This window comes from Coturnix japonica, chromosome 2 (genome assembly GCF_001577835.2).
Source record: "Coturnix japonica isolate 7356 chromosome 2, Coturnix japonica 2.1, whole genome shotgun sequence".
Classification (NCBI taxonomy): domain Eukaryota; kingdom Metazoa; phylum Chordata; class Aves; order Galliformes; family Phasianidae; genus Coturnix; species Coturnix japonica.
The window spans coordinates 38,645,052-38,665,931 of NC_029517.1; the positions used below are offsets into that span (position 1 = coordinate 38,645,052).

Genomic DNA, 20,880 nt, shown 5'->3' on the forward strand with positions numbered 1-20,880 from the left:
ATGTTCTTTGCTGACAACTGCCACAAGGACATTAAAAAAAATACATAAAAATACTATTCATTTCTGTGTATTCCTTGTGCTACAATACAAATGCTTCCCTACCATGCAAATGTATACATACAAGCACCGTGTTTTTATCAATATTGTTCCACAGCAACAGTGCTGATTTTGTTAAGTCATAAATCACCACCAGCTTAGTAGACAATATAAACCTAGGCACTCATAGAACTATTTTTTAATCTTCTCCATGCATTCATGGAATGCCTTGTAACACGAGGAGACCACGCACTTTAATATTATTTTCCTCTATCAGCGCAGCATATTCTATGGTATACAATGAGTGAAAAATGACAGCATCATTTCTAAAAGGTTATACAAATGTAATGTTGTAGGAAGAGAGGTTTGCAGAGGGAAGGAACAGTTTTGTTAGACACCTTGGTATGATTAACAGAAATAACATTTTCATGTCCAGTGTCCTCCTACCAGGTCCAAGAGGCCAAACAGATACTGGGGATAGTGCCCCTTGCTAACTTTGAAAACATTTTTTAATTTTAAGAGTTTAGTATTAACCTTAAACCTGCTTAGAAGAATAGAAAAAAATGATTCAGATATGATTTAATCTAAATTATCCATAAGAAGATTTTTTCTACATAGAGCTTGGAGTGCTCGACTATTAGTCTTTCTAGTAGCACTGTCATTACTATGGCATATGTCTTTCTGTGGCAATCCCATTTTTCGTATATGTTAACTGAGTTCATTAGTAAGAGTTTCATTTACAGAGGGTCTGCAACCAGAAAAGCAAGGAATGAGTAGATAAAATGGTGCCAGGACTGAAAATTCTCTTGGGTATATGCTCACCAGTTAAATGGTGCTGGATTCAAATTATCCAACTGATTGGCAAAAACAGTCCCATTATTTTTCCAAGGTACCATAAGAACAGTACAGCATAAACTGCTGATTACAGTGGATTATCACATCTCTGCATTTAATTTGATTGTGTTAATCATAAAATAACGATGTGATCATTTTGTTTGCCAGAGGGCAGAGCAGAATAGCAATTTTCAGTTGAAAAAGGCAGACAAAGTCTCGTTTTCTACAAGTAAAACAATTCAGAAAGTAGAAACTGCTGCTTACTTTTAGCCTGCGATCCTGGTCTCCACTGCACAGAGAATTTACAGACACTTTAAAGGTCTTCCAGGCTGGATTTAAGTTATTCATCACAACCTGAGAGCGAAAAGAAATAAAGAGAACCCTTAAAATTCACACATTTCTAAACAGAACGCTAACAGCCACCATTTTCAAAACAGTGTGTTCACCATAAGGAGAACTAAGCAGAGACCAGCTGGAGGTTTGCAGCACAACATATACAGGATATTTGCCCTGGAGCAACCTGCAGTTTCCAACACATCTGCTCCAGAAAACCCCAGAAAGGAACACAACTGGGAAACGGGTCTCTCACATTCCAGAGGGTGCCCCAGCACTGCCATACCAAGTAGGGGTGCAACTCACAGAAGAAAGGTTGTGGGATACATCCCTGAACTGGAAGGTATGGAAGAGATGCAGGCCTGGGCAATCAGGATGGACAGTATCAGCTTATAGACACATCGTCTTCTTTGGTTGAAGAAGACTTTATGAAATCCATAATAAGCAACCTCATAACCCCAAATACAGGCCACAGCTCTCTGACATTGCCAGTCACTGTACTGGAAGCAGTAAAAGCACTGAGGCACAAGAAACAAATATAAAGAACCCAGATTACAAACCTTTTTAACATAGCAAGCTAGGAGAGGTGGAGTGGATGAAACATACTATCAATAAGAAATTCTGAATATAATCTTTCTAAGTACTGACTTATAAACAGAGTATCTGCCAGTTCAATTAAACTTGAATCTCTGACTGCAGTACTATCTTCTCTTACTCTCAGGTGAGTAAATCAGCGCCCATTAATCGATAATAACACATGAGATAGAAGTGTTTTTAAGCATGGGTGCTTGTAGAACTTTATATTTTTTTCTTTTATTTATTTTTGTCAACAGAAGCAACAGCTGTATTTCCTGATAGCCTACATACATCCTTGGAAAGTAAACATAACCTTGTTTCTTACCTCAGTCCTGTGAACAAGTTGTTGGGTTGCATCATCATTCATCCGGAAAATCTCCAGAAAGGGATCAGATTTGCTGAAAAAATCCTAAAATAAAACATAGGACAAGTTGCTCTTGAGAATTCTTTTTCTTTTGGACTTTCAGGCATACTGCATATGTGCTTTCCTGACTGCTAATGAAAAAGCAGCAACAGTGTGATTTTAGTGAAATCTCCCGGTGTCCCTCAGCAATATTTCACTCCTGTGCTTGTTCCACAAGGACTTCCATGGCACTGCTGTTGTTCTCAGTTTGGCTACTCAATCATGACAGGCACAAGGGTAAAATCACACTTCACAGGTTTTTTTGCCTTCTTACACCCATTCCAGATTACTGAGCTTTAGCTTCTTCATTGATCTAGCATGTTTCTTTCTACTTCCAAACCTCTATAGTCTTTTGACTTACCTCACAGTGTCCTGTGTAGCATACTCTATAGAAGCATTGAATTTAATGCTACTTTCCCACCCTCTCTAAATAGAAGTTAATGGGGCAGGACGCCATGCTTCTAACAGTTAACACAAGTATTGGCAATATGGATTAGAAAAGGTTAGAAAAGTTAAGTTCTCTTCAGAATGTGGAAGCTCAAACCACGTAAAAAGGAGAAACAGAGCAGGAAAATGCAAAAAAATTATTCCACCTTTACCAAGTAAATCTGTGACAGGCATTTGGGTTCACATTTTCGCTGCAACACAGTACCCCTCTGTTTGGCTCTGCAATCACACAGTAAGTCAAAACATCAATATGCAACCCTAAATTAAGTTGTTTTCTATAGTATACCCTCAACATGGCCATAGCCTCTTGTGTTTCAACAATATTGTTTTTTTGTGCTTTTTTTTTTTTTGCACAAGCTGGCTCCGCAGCTGGCTAGATAATTCATATCATTAACTGTGCCATGCCCCAAGAGATGGGCTCAAATGGACTCCATTTCCTGCAGTTTTGACTCTCATCTTCATTTTCTCCTTCAAAAGAGCCACAAGATTAACTTCATGCATACAGATAGAATTCTCCACATGCCATATACCATATTCACCTCAGCATCAACCTGAGGAAGTGAGGAAGTCTGGTTTTGAGGATTTTCTACAGAAGTTTTAATGCAAAAATGCTTGTAGTATACACTGTCCTACCATTTTCTCCCCAACAAATGCCCTTCATACTTATTGTTGTCTAGACAGATAGCAACTGGAAGCAGCTCTGAATACAATGTTAGTCAGAAGTCTGTGCACAACATTTTGGTCAAACTTGGTATTGGATCATTGTTACTATTTCATAAGGGCAAAGCAAGGAAAGAAATCAGGGCTTTGAAAAGGGAAATCAGAATCTGAATGTCTGGAGAAGATGAATCTCTAAGGATCATGAAGACTGGGCAAGATTCATATAAACTATTGTCTTTTCCATGGCCTCAAAATGAGACTTATCAATGCTGTGTTCATAGCATTGTTCTGTGAGTGGTCAGTTTCTTTTTTGACAAGAGAAAAGCTATTTGTGTGCTTAAAACCTATTGCAATGTAGGTATGCAATCCTAAACAACAAAGCCATATGTTGGCCCATTTGTTCCAATTATGTAGTTACAATCCACTTAATGTAAGAGTGTGTTGAACCAGCACAATACCCTGCACAAATTCTATGCTTCCAGAGTATGACTTGAGGCCCTGATGTAGATTTAGCACGTGGGCTGAATTCAACACTTGAAAATGTTTGTTTATTAAAGAGCTTTGGTGATCAAACTGTGAGAGGTTACTACTGCACAGAAGAGAGCAAGGCAGCTGGTTTAATTCTATTGAGACCAAAAAGAATGATGCATAGTATTAAAAAAGACTGAGGTGCCTCTTCCTATTCATAACGTATATTGCTTAAGACTGAGTAACAGCTTAGCGTTTAACAGATTCTTTATGAAACAAAAGTTTGATGAGAAGTTATCTAAAAGAAAACAACTCAAAATGAAAGAACAATCCAAAGAACAAGTCCTGCAGTGCAAAATCTTCAGAAAAGGAAAGGATTTTGTGAGAAAACCCAAAATACAGTATCATTCTCAGCTGAATATAATGAGAACTGACACAGAAAACATCAGCATGAGAAAAGCAATTTTTAATACCTGCTTTTAATAAAAAAGGCTATATCATCCAAAGGAAAAAATAGTCACTATTGATAGCTTCTGTCACCTCAGCTCAATGCAAAAACAAAGCCTACTTCCTTCTAGAATCAAGGTATAAACCAAAACTTCTTCAGTATCAAAGCTGCCTGGTAACAACTCAAAGCTGGTATGATACATTTTCATTTCTTTTTAAATTTAGCTATAACATACTTAGCATTTTCAATAAAATTTGGCTGCTATGCTAAATCTAACAGCTTTGCTTTATCTCGCAAGAGCATCTTCTTTAAGAAAAATAGCGGCAATAAATGTTGTTTTGATATTTTAATAAAGCTTACATGATTAATATCATGCATTTGCTGGTGGCATAATGCACATTATCATTTCAGTATGTGCAGCAGTTACACAATAGTAACATCAATACATGGCTTGTACTTTAAAAATGTACCTTCTTCTTCTTCTGAGCACTTATTTTGACACTTTTTGGTATGCTTGTTTTCAGAGCAAAACACTTTTTAAAGCTCAGGTTTACAGGTTAAGATCCATCAGAAAAGAACTGAAACATCCAGAAGACACTAATCAGTTTTGAAAATGCATCAGTATCAAGACACAGCTCTTAAGAATTTCTTCGGTACTTCAGCACCAAGCATAAAAAGCTTTTACTTCGCAGACGTTTGCTGGAGTATCTCAGGCCATGGTAACCGCCTCTCTTAGAATAGGAAAAGCAGTCTGACTGCCTCACTGCTCATAATTTATTACAGCTATCATAAACATGTAGCTGCTTGTTATGGTAATTGTGACACAGCTATTAATGCAACAGAACCTTTTCAAAAGTTATTGTTCCTCTATAAAGTGTTCTCAGCGGATCTCTTGAAACAAAGATGTGCCATCTGAGTTGACTGAGCATGAAAATACAGTTATACCTTCCAAACACGTACTGCAATAAAACTATAACCTCTATCTCTGCAAAGTCAGTTAACTAAAGGAAGCTTTCTTATTGTGACTTATTATAATTTAGTATTGAATGTTTCAGCTACCTCCCCAGGAAACATTGTGTAGGCTCTATCTGTTTTATGGTGCCACTAAAACACTTGCAGTTTTACATGGAGGTAGTAAAAAACAAACCAATGTATACTGCCTGTGAAATTATACCAGCAAATTCTGTTTTATCCGACAAAAATATATTGGTCACACTTCTTGCCCTCATTTGTTCAAGGATCACAATCTGGATTGTCTTTCGAGGAGTTTTCCTTTAAGGAGCTGATGAAAAACTATTCTTGTCCCTTCAAAAAAACACTTATGGTAACGATGGGAAGAAATTGTTTATTCTTAAAGCACATTCAGAACTTTCTCCCCCCCTTTCCTTTACTCCCCAGTTGTGAACAAAAGGATTCAAGTTGTCTTCTACTAACCCCACAGACGCCAGTGCAGAAAACCCTGGGGTGACAGATGCGACCTTGTGCAGCACTGTTAGCTCCCAGCCCAGGTCTTCACTCCCAGGGGTAGGGACAGGCATGCAGTACCTTGCTTAGGATTTCACCAGATGGGATCTTGTCTATTCTCTGATGTCTTTCTTGGACATTTATGTAACTCTGGAGTACAAAAGCTTTTTCACCAATTTAAATAATTTCATACTGTGCAATTGTGCAACTTAAAGATTTCAGATCTTAGTGACGGTAATTACTAACAGTGCTTTGCATCTACTGACATCTAAGTTCATTCAGAGACGTACCCAAAGCTATAGCCCCTTCTTATAAATGAAGACAGCTAAATTTCAGCCAGGTTTAGAGACATGTCTATCTAGAGCAAATGGAAAGATTTATTTCAACTGTAAGAGGATTTCAGCCATTTTCATCAGCTGAAGAAAGGAATTATAATTTAAATAATAGATAAAGAGTCATGCAGATGATACAGGATTGTTGTTTAGTAGATAAAGCCCACCTTGACTAAACATGTTACAATGGCAAAAGCGATCATGATCTTGAAGCATTTCTGAATGATCCTCCTTCACTTAATCCTGTAAGTATTTTAACCATACTCTAAAACTATTGCCCAAGAAAACAGTGGCCTAGTTCTGAAGCACACTCTGGCAATGTTCTTTTAGTGTATATCAACAATAGCCTACAGAAACCATAATATTTGCAGTTGATTACATTTTACATCTGGGGAAAAGCAATGAGCAAATGAGGTCTTATTACGTTGTACACATCTTTTCCTTTTTCTAGATGTGACACCGTATGGAACAGTAAAACCCTGCGTGCAGCTTTTGAAATCAGGCCTAAAGATGGCTATCTTTCGACAAGGTTGTTAAATCTATGCCTAAATAAATTATAAGATTCAGAAACACTAAGAGTCCAGTAACTCTGAAGGAAGAGGTAATTCATCTTTCAGACGAGAAAAAAATTATGGTTCTGAACATTTGTGATTGTTAATGATCCTGAGCAAAGTAATTTTATTTACCTGTTGTAAATAAATTCCAGTGCTATTAATCATTCTCTGCTTGCCTGAGTTTTCTTTGCACTTACAAACTAAAACACCATTCATCAGTTAGAGACAGATTTTGGAAATCTTATATATGTATCCAAAAGCAATCTGATTGATTTGATCTTAAGCTACATATCAATTTTTTACAACAACATGCTCAGATCATCAGAATATTAATATTTTGTACAGGGCTACTATGTATTTCTAATTGGAAATAGCTTCACACATATATAGGGGACTATCAGGAAATAGTGGATGCTGTGATCCAGTATAACATTAATTATCTGGTCTTCAATTACACATAAAGCCTTATTATCTAAAAGAGGGTTATGGTCTTTTGACACCTATTGATTAAAAAGATATTCTCCAGGTTACTTCAAATAATTGTGCCTTCTAGCACAGTTAAATAACAGACACTGAGCCTTATAAGCACTCCCCTGGATTTCCTGGGCTGTACTGCTTGATATATATATTGCTAAGTAGTATCATGTATTTTCAAAAAGACTTTTCTTAACATGGAGTATTTGAATTAGAGGAGAGCTTTCTTATTGAAAAGGGTGAGCTATGTTTTTAACTTTATTTTAAAATGCTTGCTTCAACTGTATCATTTTTGACTACTTATAGAAAGCTCACTTCTCTAAGCACTTCTGATCTGTGGCATTTTAAGTAATTAAACTGTCTTGGTTATAGCATAATTAAATTGTCTTAGTTTTAATTAGATTCCCTTGAGGGTTTTTTTAATTACTTCACAACTTAAGGAAAGCTTCATTGTGAACACCGATCTGAAATCTCTGATGTGTTTAATAATACAAGGCAAAAAATATCTGTGGATGAAAATCTTATCAAATTATATTTGCAGGCATTCTTACATCTTTCGGTAAGGTTAATAACATGCAGCTTACCTTGTCATCCAATTTTCGTGCACTGAATGAAAGTTCAACATAGTCGTCATTGCCAGACAACTCCTCAGCTATCACCTAAATGGAAAGCTACATTTGAGTTTTGCATGGCATAATGAAAATGGAGAAAGACATAATTTCCCAGTGTGAAGACTACAGACCCCATTATGAAACTGAAGTGAAGTACCAGTTAATATGTTTCTCTTTGCAATCAGGAAGGGTTAATAGTGTTCAGTGAACCCCTTACTCAGTTGATGGGGGGCAACACATTAAGACTCTAAAACTTAATCATTTTTCGTTAGATGACAATGTCTTATCAATATCTGTCAACGGACAGACCTCCACATCCCTAAGTAATCCTCTTCCTCTGATAAAGTAATTTCTCTTAGGTGGGACAATGGTGAATTCCACTCAGTCTCACAATATCAAAGGGACGAAAAGAGCTATGTATGAGTTGGACTACTTGGGTCTAAGGCAAGATAAATGGAAAAAGTAGTGAAATCACTTGTCACAAATGGAAATGAAAGGCACATTTACAGTAGGAGTGTTCTCCTTGTGTAGTTATACTGCAATAGCTATGTTCACAAAATCATTTATTATAGACCGAGTCAGAAGGGAGTAACACTAAAATAATATACTGTATGTCTTTCAGATGACATAAGCTCTATTGATGATGCCCATCACTGGGCTATTCAACATTGTTAAAAAAAATAAAATACTATAGCATCTCTCATGACTAGGTCATTAACATTCTTCAGTGGAGAGAAGATTAACTAAAACTGATTTATATCACTGAAAAACGTTATTTGAAACAAACCACATTATATTCTACTTGGTATTTCCTTGCCCTGCATATCACATTTAAAAACAATGACAAACAACAACAACAACAAAGCCCCAAACAAACAGCAAAAAAAAAAAACAAACAACAGTATGTTTCCTAAGTACTTCATGCCCACAGCCAAATGTCTGGCATGGGTAAGTCCACAATGGAACAGTGACAAAACCAGTGGGACTGTGGCCTGTGGGGAAGCCCATGGCAGAGCGGAGAAAATGAGTAAGCAAGAGGTAGCAGGGGGCAAAACACATAAGAAACAATGAATGGCAAAACAGAAAAGTTTGTGCTCTGATCCTTACCTCCTGCACCATACTTCCCCTCACCAAAGCAGCAGAGCTAACGCGTGATGAAAACAAGGGGAGCAGAGACGACGAATGGATAAGCAGATGTGTCTGTACTGAAGCTGATTTCCAGTAAGTGGGAAGGAAAGGTGTTTTCCCTAACAGTATATTCTATTTGTTTCTCAGCATCCTCAAGAAGTAATTAGAAAGTTATGTTAACTGGCAATTAATTAAATTAAGTAGAATTTCCTGAGTCATGAGTGTTTTGGCTGTGACAGCTCATAGTAATAAACTTGGGTATTTTCTCATGCCAAATATTCACATGTAACCACATAGGAACACAGATGTCTCACTGGATTAAAGTAAAATCCAACAGGTGCATATGTGTGATTTACGTGTTCCTGGCCAATCTGAACTTGCTGAAAGTTTGGCCCACTGAATCCGATGCAACAATTATCTTCCACATTACTCTGGTGGCTTAAAAAATACTGCGCTGCAAAAACCCACTAGCACCTTGACATTTGCACACACAGTTTCACAAGTGTTTTTAACCAAAAATAATGAACATTTCCTGTAAAGGTTGACAGACTTCTAACTGGAGAAGCTGAGAGGGGGTCTCTTTTTACATGTATGCCACCCAATAAAAATGTGTTGATGAGATATTACACAGTCTATGGTCTAATAACATTCCAGCATACCAGGCTTGAGACAAGCAATTTCAGAATCCCGTGAAAAACTCAAAATTCAGGAATCTAAACATGTTTGGAAACTAGGCTTTGACAAACAGCTGGCATGTACCTCAGGCTTAGAAATAATTCTAACTAATCACTTTCCACTTAATCTCTTCAGACAGCAAGCTCTTCTCACAGTAATCTTTGAGGTCAGTCTTCTCCCACTGAAGTGAAGTCAGCCTGCTCTTAGAACCACAGGCCAGAAGCCAAGGTAGCTTGGACTGCTCACTGTTCTGTTACCGTTTCCACTCAGAGGGAAAGATAAAAACTGTTTGCAGAGAAAGAGATCTCCCTTTTTCCATTTCAACCATCTGGCTGGTCTCTGTTGCGTATCACCTCAGCTTACTTAGAGTAAGGCTTTTCAGACACAATCATTTTATTAACTCCAATTCTGATTATATTGTATTATAGTGTTTTATCCTGCATTCTGATATCTTATTTAGTAAATTAGTTTGTTTCTCCTCAGATCATTGCTCATTGGTGGCCAGCAGGGAGAGAGAGGCAATTGTCCCCCTCTACTCAGCTCTTGTGAAGTCCTATCTGGAGTACTGCATCCAGGCATGGTGACCCCAGCAGAAGAAAGACACAGAGATCTTGGAGTGGTTCCAGAGGAGGACCACTAAGATGACCAGAGGGCTGGAGAACCTCTCCTACAAGGAAAGGTTGAGGGAACAGGACTTCTTTAGCTTGGAGAAGAGAAGGCTCCTGGGAGACCTCATTGTGCACTTCCAGTACTTGAAGGGAGTGTATGAACATGAGGGGGAACGCCTGTTTGCACAGGTTGATAGTGACAGGACAAGAAGGAATGATTTTAAACTGAGACAGGGGAGGTTTAGGTTAGATATTAGGAGGAAGTTTTTCACACAGAGGGTGGTGATGCACTGGAACATGTTGCCCAAGGAGGTTGTGAATGCCACATCCTTGGAGGCATTCAAGGCCAGACTGGATGTGGCTCTGGGCAGCCTGGTTGACAACCCTGCGCGTAGCAGAGGGGTTGAAACCAGATAAGTATTGTGGTCCTTTTCAACCCAGGCCATTATATGAATAAAAATGAGTTTCATGTTACGTATTTAAGAAAACTTCTTCCCAGTAAGTGACCAAGGAAGACATCTAAGAAAGAAAATTCCCTGGGCTCTCAGAAAGTTTTTCATATTCTGCTCTTCACTGTGGCTGAAGACAGCAAAAAATTATCCAAATAATCAAGCCAAAAGAAACCCATCTGACTAATTGTAAATCAAGGAAGAAAATCCTTCACAGCCCCATGAGGCAATTGAGCAGAATATTTTGGTACAGTCTGTCTAATGCAGGACTGCAAATGCCACAAGCATGCTATGTTCAGAGCAGACAAGTTTGATCTCCCAAACAAGCTGGCAAAGAGAAAGATGAAAGAGATATTCATATTTCATGACATACATGGGGCTGCTATAACTGTCCAGTCTGTAACTGAATTGCAACAAAGCTAAAATAGCAAATTTTTGTGTGTGTCAATGTGCTGTTATTTTTTTAAAGACACTGTAAGAAGCCCTTAGGCTTAGAAACATCAGGTCTCTTCACCTTTTAAACTGTAATTGTGAAGAATTTTATATTTAATTTCATAAGGATTATTTGTGAAGTTGTTCATAGTCAGTATCATAAATGTACTTATATGTGAGTTAAAATGAATTTCTGAGGATTTGAGAGCTTTAGATAAGAGTGAAAAAGAAGACTTTCTTTTTGTCATCGAAGTATCTTACAAGCAGTAGCAGTAGTAGTAAATGTTATGGCTTTTGTACAAATAATACATTATTTGTTGCCATTTTGTTATAGGAAGTATTTGTCAGAAATAGTAGAAGTAATCTTTTAAATAAACCATTTGATTTCTCAAACCAAGGGTAGTTCCGGTGCCTTAGCATAATGCTTTTAGGCATTATTAGTCCCATTAGCTGCCTTTGAACAAGAAGAGAATAAAAGCGTATTTAAGACTGGCTTACTGTTATAGATGACTTCCCTGCTGTGTTCCCATGTTTGAGTAAGGACTTGGAGAGTTTCCTCTGAGAAACAATCTGCGCAAAAACAAAAGGGAAAAAATTAGAATCTACAATAAACGTAGGGGTAATTTTCATTTTCGTTTTATTTTGTATCAAGGTGTTCCTTAATCCATAAGTATAGTCCTGCATAGAAAGACCACTGCTGAGGGAAAAGTTTACCTGGGAAGCCTGCAGTTAGGATGCAGTGGGGTCAAGCTGAATGGGAAGAACACTATTTGATGAGTAGAACAGAATGGCAGAAGCGGTGTGTCATATTTTCCATGATGGGGAATTTGTTTCCATGATGGGGGCAACAAGGGAGCAGCTGTACACAGTAAATCTATCAGACTTGCCAACATCCCCCACTCCCCCTATTATTTTTATAGGAAACTGAAAACCATTTCAAAGAGAATGCAATAATTTTATTTCAAAACATCAACAATTCCAAACCCAGAAGAAGGCACCCTTCCTCTTAGGTTTAGTTCCAAAAGTCATCGCCTCTTTTTATCAGATAGCAAATCTTCTCTGGAACTCAACACTGTAATTTAGCTTGTCCACTGACCAATTTACAAATAATTTACCAGCTACATAATTTACCAGCCACTCTACAGTTGATGTTCCAGTATGCTAGGTCTCTCTCCTTTCTTCCTCTCTATAAAGTCAGTGCTGTCTTTAAACTATTCCAACTATTCCCTTCCTCCTTTTGGTGTTGTTTTTTGTTTTTTTTTTGTTTTTTTTTTGGTTTTTTTGGGGGGGGGGTGTTCTGTTGTTGTTGTTGTTGTTGTTGTTGTTGTTGTTTAATACTCATTTTTTACGCATTTGGAGAAGTTCAAAATACAGCCAGATGTACAGGTAACTAAATGCACCTTAGGAATTAGTGCATTTTTAATGCAACAACACAGCAACAGAATTCTGCCACATGCTACACAGACACTGAGCAAGGGTTGTTTCTCCTCTAGGCAAGATCCCAAGGCTTGGAATATGGCTTTATACCTGGGGTAGTTCTTTTCCATGTACAATGTTATTTGGGCAGCTTAACCTGGATGGCTAATCTACAACACTCGGAATAAAATGATCCATAGAGATCTTTGGCAAAATATGCAGAAATATTCTTCAGAAGAATACTTCTCTCATCAAGGGAAAAGAACGGCTTCAGGCAATCTGTTGTAATCCTGGGCACTGCACATATTTCAGCAATAAACCAGGTCAATAAGCAGCAGCCAGAATTGAAACAGGGCATGTAACACAAAATCATGGGCAGCTAAAAAGGTGCTGTGAGTAGAAGCAAACGGGATGTACATTTTGGACTAACATTCCCATGGCAAATCATCAATTCTTTGAACTGAGCAGAAACGTGCGAATAGGGCCTCAGATTTTATTGACCTCCTGTCCTGATGCAGGCAGCAGGGCAGAAGCAAGTTTTAGAATTGCTTTAAATGTAAGACAGGAGTGTTAGCATAGAGCTGGAGGGGATTCCCTCCAGAATCACATTGGCCAGCTTTCCAGTCCTAATGCTGTAGACCTGCTGTAGCTGGGTCAGCTGTACCTGACAGATGTATCTCAGATATCTGGAGGCAGAGAAACTCTCTTCCCCAGCAATTAATTGCAGTACTCATTACCTTCACTGTAAATACATTTTCCTAAGAGCTAACCTGTTTCTCTGTAATTAAAGCCCATTATTTCTGTCTAATGCACCATGGATGGTAAGAGTATTCTCCCCTTTCTCATTAAGGCCTTATTTCTGAAGGCTAATATACCTCCACACTCTTCTCTGCACCGTAGAACCCATCTATGTCCTATTTTTCCTTTCTGACCATATTTTTTAGGTCTGGAACCATTATCGATACTCTCTGCTGAGCTCTCACCAGCAGGTCCATGTCCTACTCTTAGAATAACACTCAAAACTGAAGATAGAACTAGAGATCCCTCTTACGCAAGAGCTGCTCACGTGCTGTAAGCTCCTACTGATCTTCTCCAGAATTGCATTTGACTTTTTTTTTTAACACCATAATCCTCTCCCTGTCCATATTTATGACCATTTCAGATCTTCCTTCACTAGCTGTTTTTACCCCACATTTTTGCATCTGGTTATTACTTCAAGAAAGAATTTGACACTCATCCTTTTTGGACTGCCTTCCATAAGCCTACTGCTGCCATCACCTCACTCACTTCTCCAAATTAACTTGAAATTTTCCCTACGTATTGGTCTTGTGAAAGCAAGGGATGAAAATAAAATACGGAAGACGATCAGGATTCAGATGTCCTTCTTTCCTAGGATCTTAGAAAGGTTTTTCACTGCAGCCCCTTACACTACTCATACCTTTCTTTTGTTGCCAGCTAAGCTATCACTTTTACAAAGTGTGAAGACCAAGTTACAAAACCTTGAGATTTTCAAATGAAAGGTGATGCAGAAATATGATTATTTTCAGGATATTTCTATGTTATGGGTTCTACATCTAACAATGAATTCTGGCAGTTGGGCAGCAGGACACGTTGTGTCTCGATGATCTCCCTGCTTTCCCCAAGATGTACAGAAAATATTGTAAAACACAATAAGCTCTTGCGCAGAAAGCTATGTGTATCGTGCACCAGAAATCTCTTCAGACATTTTAAGTATGTATGTCCTCATGACACAGAACTTGGAAGGGAACCTGTCCTTCAGCTACCTCCTAGAAGGACAAAAGGGCATTCCTCGTGAACAACTTAAATACCCTTTTAGCTACTTTGGAAACTATTGAAGCTTCCAGGTGGCACTGGGCAGACAAAACCTGAAGCTGGGGAGCTTCCATGCAGGTGGCAGACAGACAGCTCACTGTGCCAGAGAATTTAATTTATTCTGACATTCCCATTACTAGATCGCGTTAATAAGACTAGCTCTCTCAGCCATTAGCATCCTTGTGACACAGTAAGCACCCTGAATATGTAAATACGTGTATTTGCAGACAAACATTTACCAGTTGTTAATTAAGTGGCCAGTAAAATGAATCTTCCATCTGGCAATAATGTGCCAAGATCGTTGACTCAGACTGTAATTAGTGATTTGGGATCAGAAGACTGTCATTGTGATAACTGACAAGGAATCAGTACTCTCTAGCAGGAAATCACCCTCTTTGTTCAAGCAGTGTACAAAAAGCAGCTCTCACTAGACAAAAGAGACACTTCTCCAGGGTGGTGATGCACTGGAACAGGTTGCCCAAGGAAGTTGTGGATGCCCCATCCCTAGAGGCGTTCATGGCCAGGCTGGATGTGGCTCTGGGCAGTCTGGTCTGGTGGTTGGCAACCGTGCCCATGACAGGGGAGTTGAAACTACATGATCTTTGAAGTCCTTTTCAACCCAGGTTGCTCTATGATTCTATGAATTATATTTATTCTTTCGTACCAGTGCAAATAACCTTCTGAACACCATAACAGGTGTTAGCTGACTTGATTGCCAGTCCTAGACAGCAGTAAGGTACAGTTCTTAAACAGATATTAGAATCCAGTTCAGACCTAGCAGAATGCATATTTTATGAACATTTTATTAAAGCATGACCAACCACTGATCAAACGGGTGTAGAAACCTATCTAAAAGATGAAACTAATAGAGATTTAAGAACTGAAGTTATGTTATGTTTTGTTTTGGTTTGGTTTGGTTTTTTTTTGTGGTTACAGCCACGTATAAATTACAATACAGTTATATTTTAAGAGCCACATATCCAATAATATGAATCATACTCAATAAACTTGCAAGAGGTAGGAATAGGAACAGAATGTACAAGCTGCTGCTCTGCTTCAGGAAGAGGAGATACATACGCAAAGCAATTCTTATTGGCCTCTTATGAACATGCTCTCAACTAGATTTCTGGTCTTTATTGCCAAGGGATATCAGCTCAGGATAAGATGGGGACAAGAAATTCCCTTGCAGATTACCTAAATTGGCCTTAGTACTTTCAAGTGCAAATAAGCCAAGGAAAGATCTGAACAGATGTTCTACATTTCTGTGATTAAAACTCAAATCCCATGTTGCCCTTTGATCTTATCTCCAAATTAAAATATATAAAAGGTGCTTTGCTTTTTTACATAAGGCACTAACAACCAGCTGTGTACGCTGCATTGCTCTGTAGTCACTCAGACAAGGACTCTGATGAAGGTTTTCTCTCTCCTGTGTCAGAATCGTGACTAATCAGCGCAGCGTAAGATGAGCTGTGATATATAATGACCTATTATAACTGGCTTGTGTAAGAATCTTTTAAAATACACTTCTCAATGTGCTCCTTCCCTAATCAAATATAAGAAAACTTTCAACAGTATCATGTCGAATTCCCAATGCTTATAAATCAAACTAATGAGGAGAATTCAAAATGTCTTTTTAACTTATTTATTTCAGCATTGGTAGGAACAGATTAATCCCATATATTGAACGGAGAAGCTCTGTATGCATCAGCAGCTGGGCTTGGTCCCAGTTCTGTAAACAGCACTGATGAAGTTTTGCAAGGTACCACTGAGCAGGCCTAATGACCACACTTCATATTTCCCCTGGGACCAAAAAGCTGCAAGAACTTTGTTTACCTGAATTAAGTTGATGTGAATCCTAGCTCCAGATATAACACCAATATTCTTTTGCTAAAGGCTTCTTGAAAATCCCATGGACAAAGGATCACAGCTCCTTTTCTATTTATGTTCTACATCACTTGACTTTTATTAATTCTTCTGAGATGTGAACCTCTGGTCTCTGATTCTGACAGAACCAAGGACTGGGCAAACAGTCTGCTTAGTGGCAAGAGTGTATACAACTTAGTTTCATGTTCACTGTAAAAAACAGTAGAAGACTAGGATAATTTTAAATAACTCTTCCAATCCCTCATTATTTATTCAAACTGGTCTCCTCTTTCCACTGGACTCTGTTAAAAGATCCCCAAGGCTACTCAAACGAGACAGCAAACTTAGCCTAACAATCATTTCACAACATTTCTGTGTTAATTCTTCTCTTCTACTTAATTTGTTAAGATTCTAGATACCCAAAAATAAAAAGACAGACTTGACTTTTTCCACCTGTGCACATGAAGAACTGATGTAGCTCTATCTTACAGTGTAAAGACTTCCCCCTCTTCTTATCACGTTTATCTTTATTCTGGTTTCTGACAAAGCAAGATCTATACAACTCTGATGAACTTGTGTCTGTCTTGATAATGTATTTCCCAGTCACCATCACATATACTACATTTAAACAGCAGGTAAGTGCCAGTGGCCTTACCCTGACCCAAAAAAGAAATAAAGGTTTAGGAAATGAATTCACCTTTTGCAGATACCAGGTAAACCCTGCAAGAGCATACATTCATATGGAATACAAGTCCAAAATGAAGAAAGTTTCACTCTGTATAACTCCTCACAGAGTGGTTTTTTTCTTGATATTGCCAGTTTTATTGCTGTAGTCATCCCAGCTGTATACACAATACGTTCTGCAGCACACTCACCTCCCCTCAAGATTTTTGTTCCCTATAGTACTGATCAGCTCACAGCCTGTTTACATCTCAATTACACCTCTCCATGTTGTTGTTAAATATCTGTGCCTGAAAATAGTGAATCTAAATGGAACACTGTAAAAATAAAAGATCCATGTCACAGGAGACAATAACGTTATTACAGGAAATAGCTTATCAATAGCACAAAATGTCTTTGAATTTAGTTAGTATGCAGTTTATGCAGACTTTTCATAATTAGATAATTAGTTATAATAATAATTCATTGTAATAGCAAACAGCTTTAAATTAGTTTTCTAAAGACTGCTACAGCAACTCATACAAAAAGATAAAGTATGTAAAAACAGAGCAGTACTAACTGTACAAGTAATTCCATTAAATGTGACGGCTAAGATTAATATAGAGCTGAAAATCTTACAGCTCTAGAGATCATGCAGTAATGGTAAACCACGAATCTCCCTGGGAAAACTGTGGTGTTCAAATAGTTAGGTAAGTTGTGAGAGAAGGCTGCGTGAATGATTTCTTTGTGTTCAGCATCAACCCTGGTAGAAAATGATATTCATATCTAATAAAGTACATTATTCATCCCACTAATGAACTGAGCAACTCCATTTGGAGGAGATCGAAGGTCAAGTGTTTAGAGGTACTCAGATATCTAAGGAGGCACACAGATATTTAATGGAATTTAGGAATTGAAAAACCTTGAAAACACTGATCTTGTGTCTTCTGCTCTACTGAAGCTGTCAACAGACTATTAAACAGATATTCTCATAGAGACTACTTCTATTTAATTAATTCAGGTGCAATCATGGCTCTCTCAGCTTTTCTCCCATTCAAGAGCAAGGGGATTTGCAATGGCTACAACCAAGCTCATCATCAGTCAGCATTTTCAAGTGCATAACCTTCTAATGATATGTAGTACTAAAAGCACACAAGAACAAGCAATACTTATTACTAAGATGGAAGATTTTCAATCTAATTTGCACATACATGCATGCGTGGGAAATATGAAATCTCTAAATAACATCTGAAAAGGTTCTTGAGACACAAAGACGCACATCTGCTGTCTTCCCTGCAGGTGCTACTAGTTGAACAAGTAACGGAGCTGTGAACAGTAACAATGTTTTAACACATCTGTAAATTAAAATAAACCAAACCAGTCATGGAATCACAGATAGTAGAGACCAGCTGGAATGAAAGAAAAGCCATTAAAGCTACTCCCATTACTGTAGAGCTGGGATGGTTCACAGCATTTAGGAATTAACGGTTTTATGGGTTCCTGTAATTTATTGATGTTGCCAGCATGGCTGAGTGAAAATAAAAAATGTGTTGGCAAACTTGTTTCTTTCTTGTTGGAGGATCAATATTAATTGTACAGATTTTGTGGGCTGGGACTTCTGGTCAAAACTTCAGAGGAAAAAGTGCATCTAATTCATCCTCCTGATATTTAATTCCTGTGTGATCAAGAAGTGAACTTCACCTATTAGAAAGAGCCTTTGCTCTGTATTAGATGATGCAAATGTAGTGTGTTATGAAGTATATGCAATATAAAACAGAACGTTCCTATGAGAAAGCTTTAGAAAGGTTCAGAATATATGAAGGCATTAAGACACAAAGAGAAAAAGACTTGGGTTTGGTGTTTTGCTACCCTGGCTGAATGCTCTAACAATTAAGGCTATCAATTATTTTACAGTGTTTGTCCCTCTAGGTTTTTTCTTTCATCATTTTTTGACTAATAATAATCCATCTCCTATCCTCTGAAACAAACAATTACAGTGGTTTGGTTTTTTTTCTGAGTGAAGAAAAGCAACAGAAACACGAAAGCTCTAGTGCTTAGATGGAGATTCAGTTGGAAATAATTAATCAGAATGAAGAAGAAAGTGGAAAAAGGGGCAAAGAAAACAGGACAATATTACTGTCCATAGTTACAGGCTATATCTGTAATACCATAATCAAGGATGAGGTGATTCACAGCACCTAAACCATGAGTATAAAAGCAAGAGTTAACCTTTAAATAATAGTGGCCCAAAACAGCTGTGAAAATATTACTGTTTATCATCATTTCACTGCTTATCACAAAGATGTGCCTCTGCCTATCAGTGCCAAAGCAAAGACAGTACCTACGTCACATGAAAGCAAAGAGAAAGAAAAGTAAGAAGTCAGATGCAGAGCCTGATGGAGCATCCCAAGGCACTTATGTTGCAGTGAATACTATGGCATGAAAAGCTTTATTGGTTGGAGTATGGTTCATCCAGTTGTGTGATGTGAATTCTAGATGTGAATTTCTTTAAGAAACTCCATTCTCCAAACAGCATGTAAAAACAGACCACGTTTTAAGCTGACACTACTAAGTGAGGGGAAAAAAAGTGTCTGAAATTTCAAGTTTAGCACCTTGTATAACATTTTAGGGCTTTCTTGATCTTATTATTGTTCCAATTGGTAACTGAATTTTGTACATAGACTATCTGTTAACCTACTGCTCATCACCAGAAAACTCTAAAGATGCTGGTGAAACAGATGTAAATAGAGCCTTTCAGAGTGGAACAGAGTTTTAGTACTAAAAAGAAAACAAAACAACAAAAATCTACTAAACCTCTTCCATCTCAAACCCTTCAAGAGAGAATCTGATGTTGTTCCATACAAAAGGGAAACTCCTGAGCATGATAAAAAACAAACCGTGTTAAGCAAATGCATCTATTTAGCATGTTGCCCTTTTCTTAATTGCACTCAGCAGCTAACTATCCATGACCATATATTCTACTGTGCATAAATACTGCAGCATATGAAATACCAGGAGATGACAGAATACAATTAACCACAGTGTTTACCAGCAGAGTCACAGATTTTTCTTGTCCAATCAGAAAGAGTAGGAAAAAATCTTGTTGGATATACAGTAAGGTATCACTGGACAGTGTATATTCAAGACGAAACAGGTTCCAGATCACCATTCTCCTCACTCTCTCGGGACACAGCATTTAGTCTCAAATTTCTAAGAAGGTTGTATCAATTAGGCCGATGTAAGATTTAGATAGAACAGTATTCATAAAGAATGTGAAACTCTCTGTCAGCCTACTGTGCAATCATTCTATTGCCTTTCCTGGCATTTCTTATTCTACTGATTTTCTCTTAGGTAGGGATATTGCATAATGCAGGCAAAAATTAAGGTCTACTGCAGATCTAAGCAATGATCTGCAAACAGCTCCAGGTAACAGTCAATCTCTGTTAGATCAACTGTTATCTAGAACAGAGCAATAGAAGTTGGCACATTTCTGCAGCGTAGGTAGAAAATCAGTCTTTCAGCCTGTAAATTCTACAGCCTATCTGGATGTCTCAGATAAGACTTAGTTGTGACAGGAAACTGAATTGATAGGCAGGCATTAAACTGATGTAGAGCAACATATTCACATCAAAATTAGTTTTAAAAGAAGCCAAGTCATAAAAAACGCAGTCATTACATCAAACAGCTGCACACAACTTTAAGCTCCGTAAGTACAAACTGTACTGTAAGATTCTCAATGCTGAACTCCTCATAATGGCTTTTCTTGGATATCAACCCCAGAACTAACAATTTGGGGGTTTAAATCAATTGATGAACTACGTGAAGTTAATAAAAACTATGAAGTGGAAGAAAAAACTGCACACACAAAACTAAATATGGAATCAGAGTCCTCAAGGCTGTAGTGCAAACAGATTTCACACTGTTATTACTTTTTTTTGGTTACCATTAAAATTACACTGCAACCAAGCCAGCTGTGTGCTATTTATAGAGACCAAATAATTATAAAGACATGTTTATGCTACCGGCAGCAGCAGTGACATTTTTGCCTTCATTTTCAAGTCAGTTCAGTGAGAAAAACACTGTAACAACTTCTTTCTTTCTTATTCTCCTTAACTTTATAGGAATAGCTTTATTTTCATTGATCAAGGCCACAGAATATCTGCAAGAATTCTGTCA

General features: G+C 37.8%; 1 protein-coding gene across 2 annotated transcripts in view; it reads right to left on the reverse strand.

Moving 5' to 3' along the window:
• The window catches only part of CPNE4 (copine 4), a 198,676-nt gene that overhangs the window by 74,055 nt on the left and 103,741 nt on the right, over positions 1-20,880 (reverse strand). For both annotated transcript variants that reach the window (XM_015854074.2, XM_015854075.2), the window contains exons 4-7: positions 11,431-11,502; positions 7,614-7,688; positions 2,105-2,188; positions 1,135-1,224 (exon numbers count right to left, since the gene is read on the reverse strand). In XM_015854074.2, coding sequence (XP_015709560.1) covers positions 1,135-1,224; positions 2,105-2,188; positions 7,614-7,688; positions 11,431-11,502 — 321 coding nt within the window. The remainder of the gene's footprint in view (positions 1-1,134; positions 1,225-2,104; positions 2,189-7,613; positions 7,689-11,430; positions 11,503-20,880) is intronic.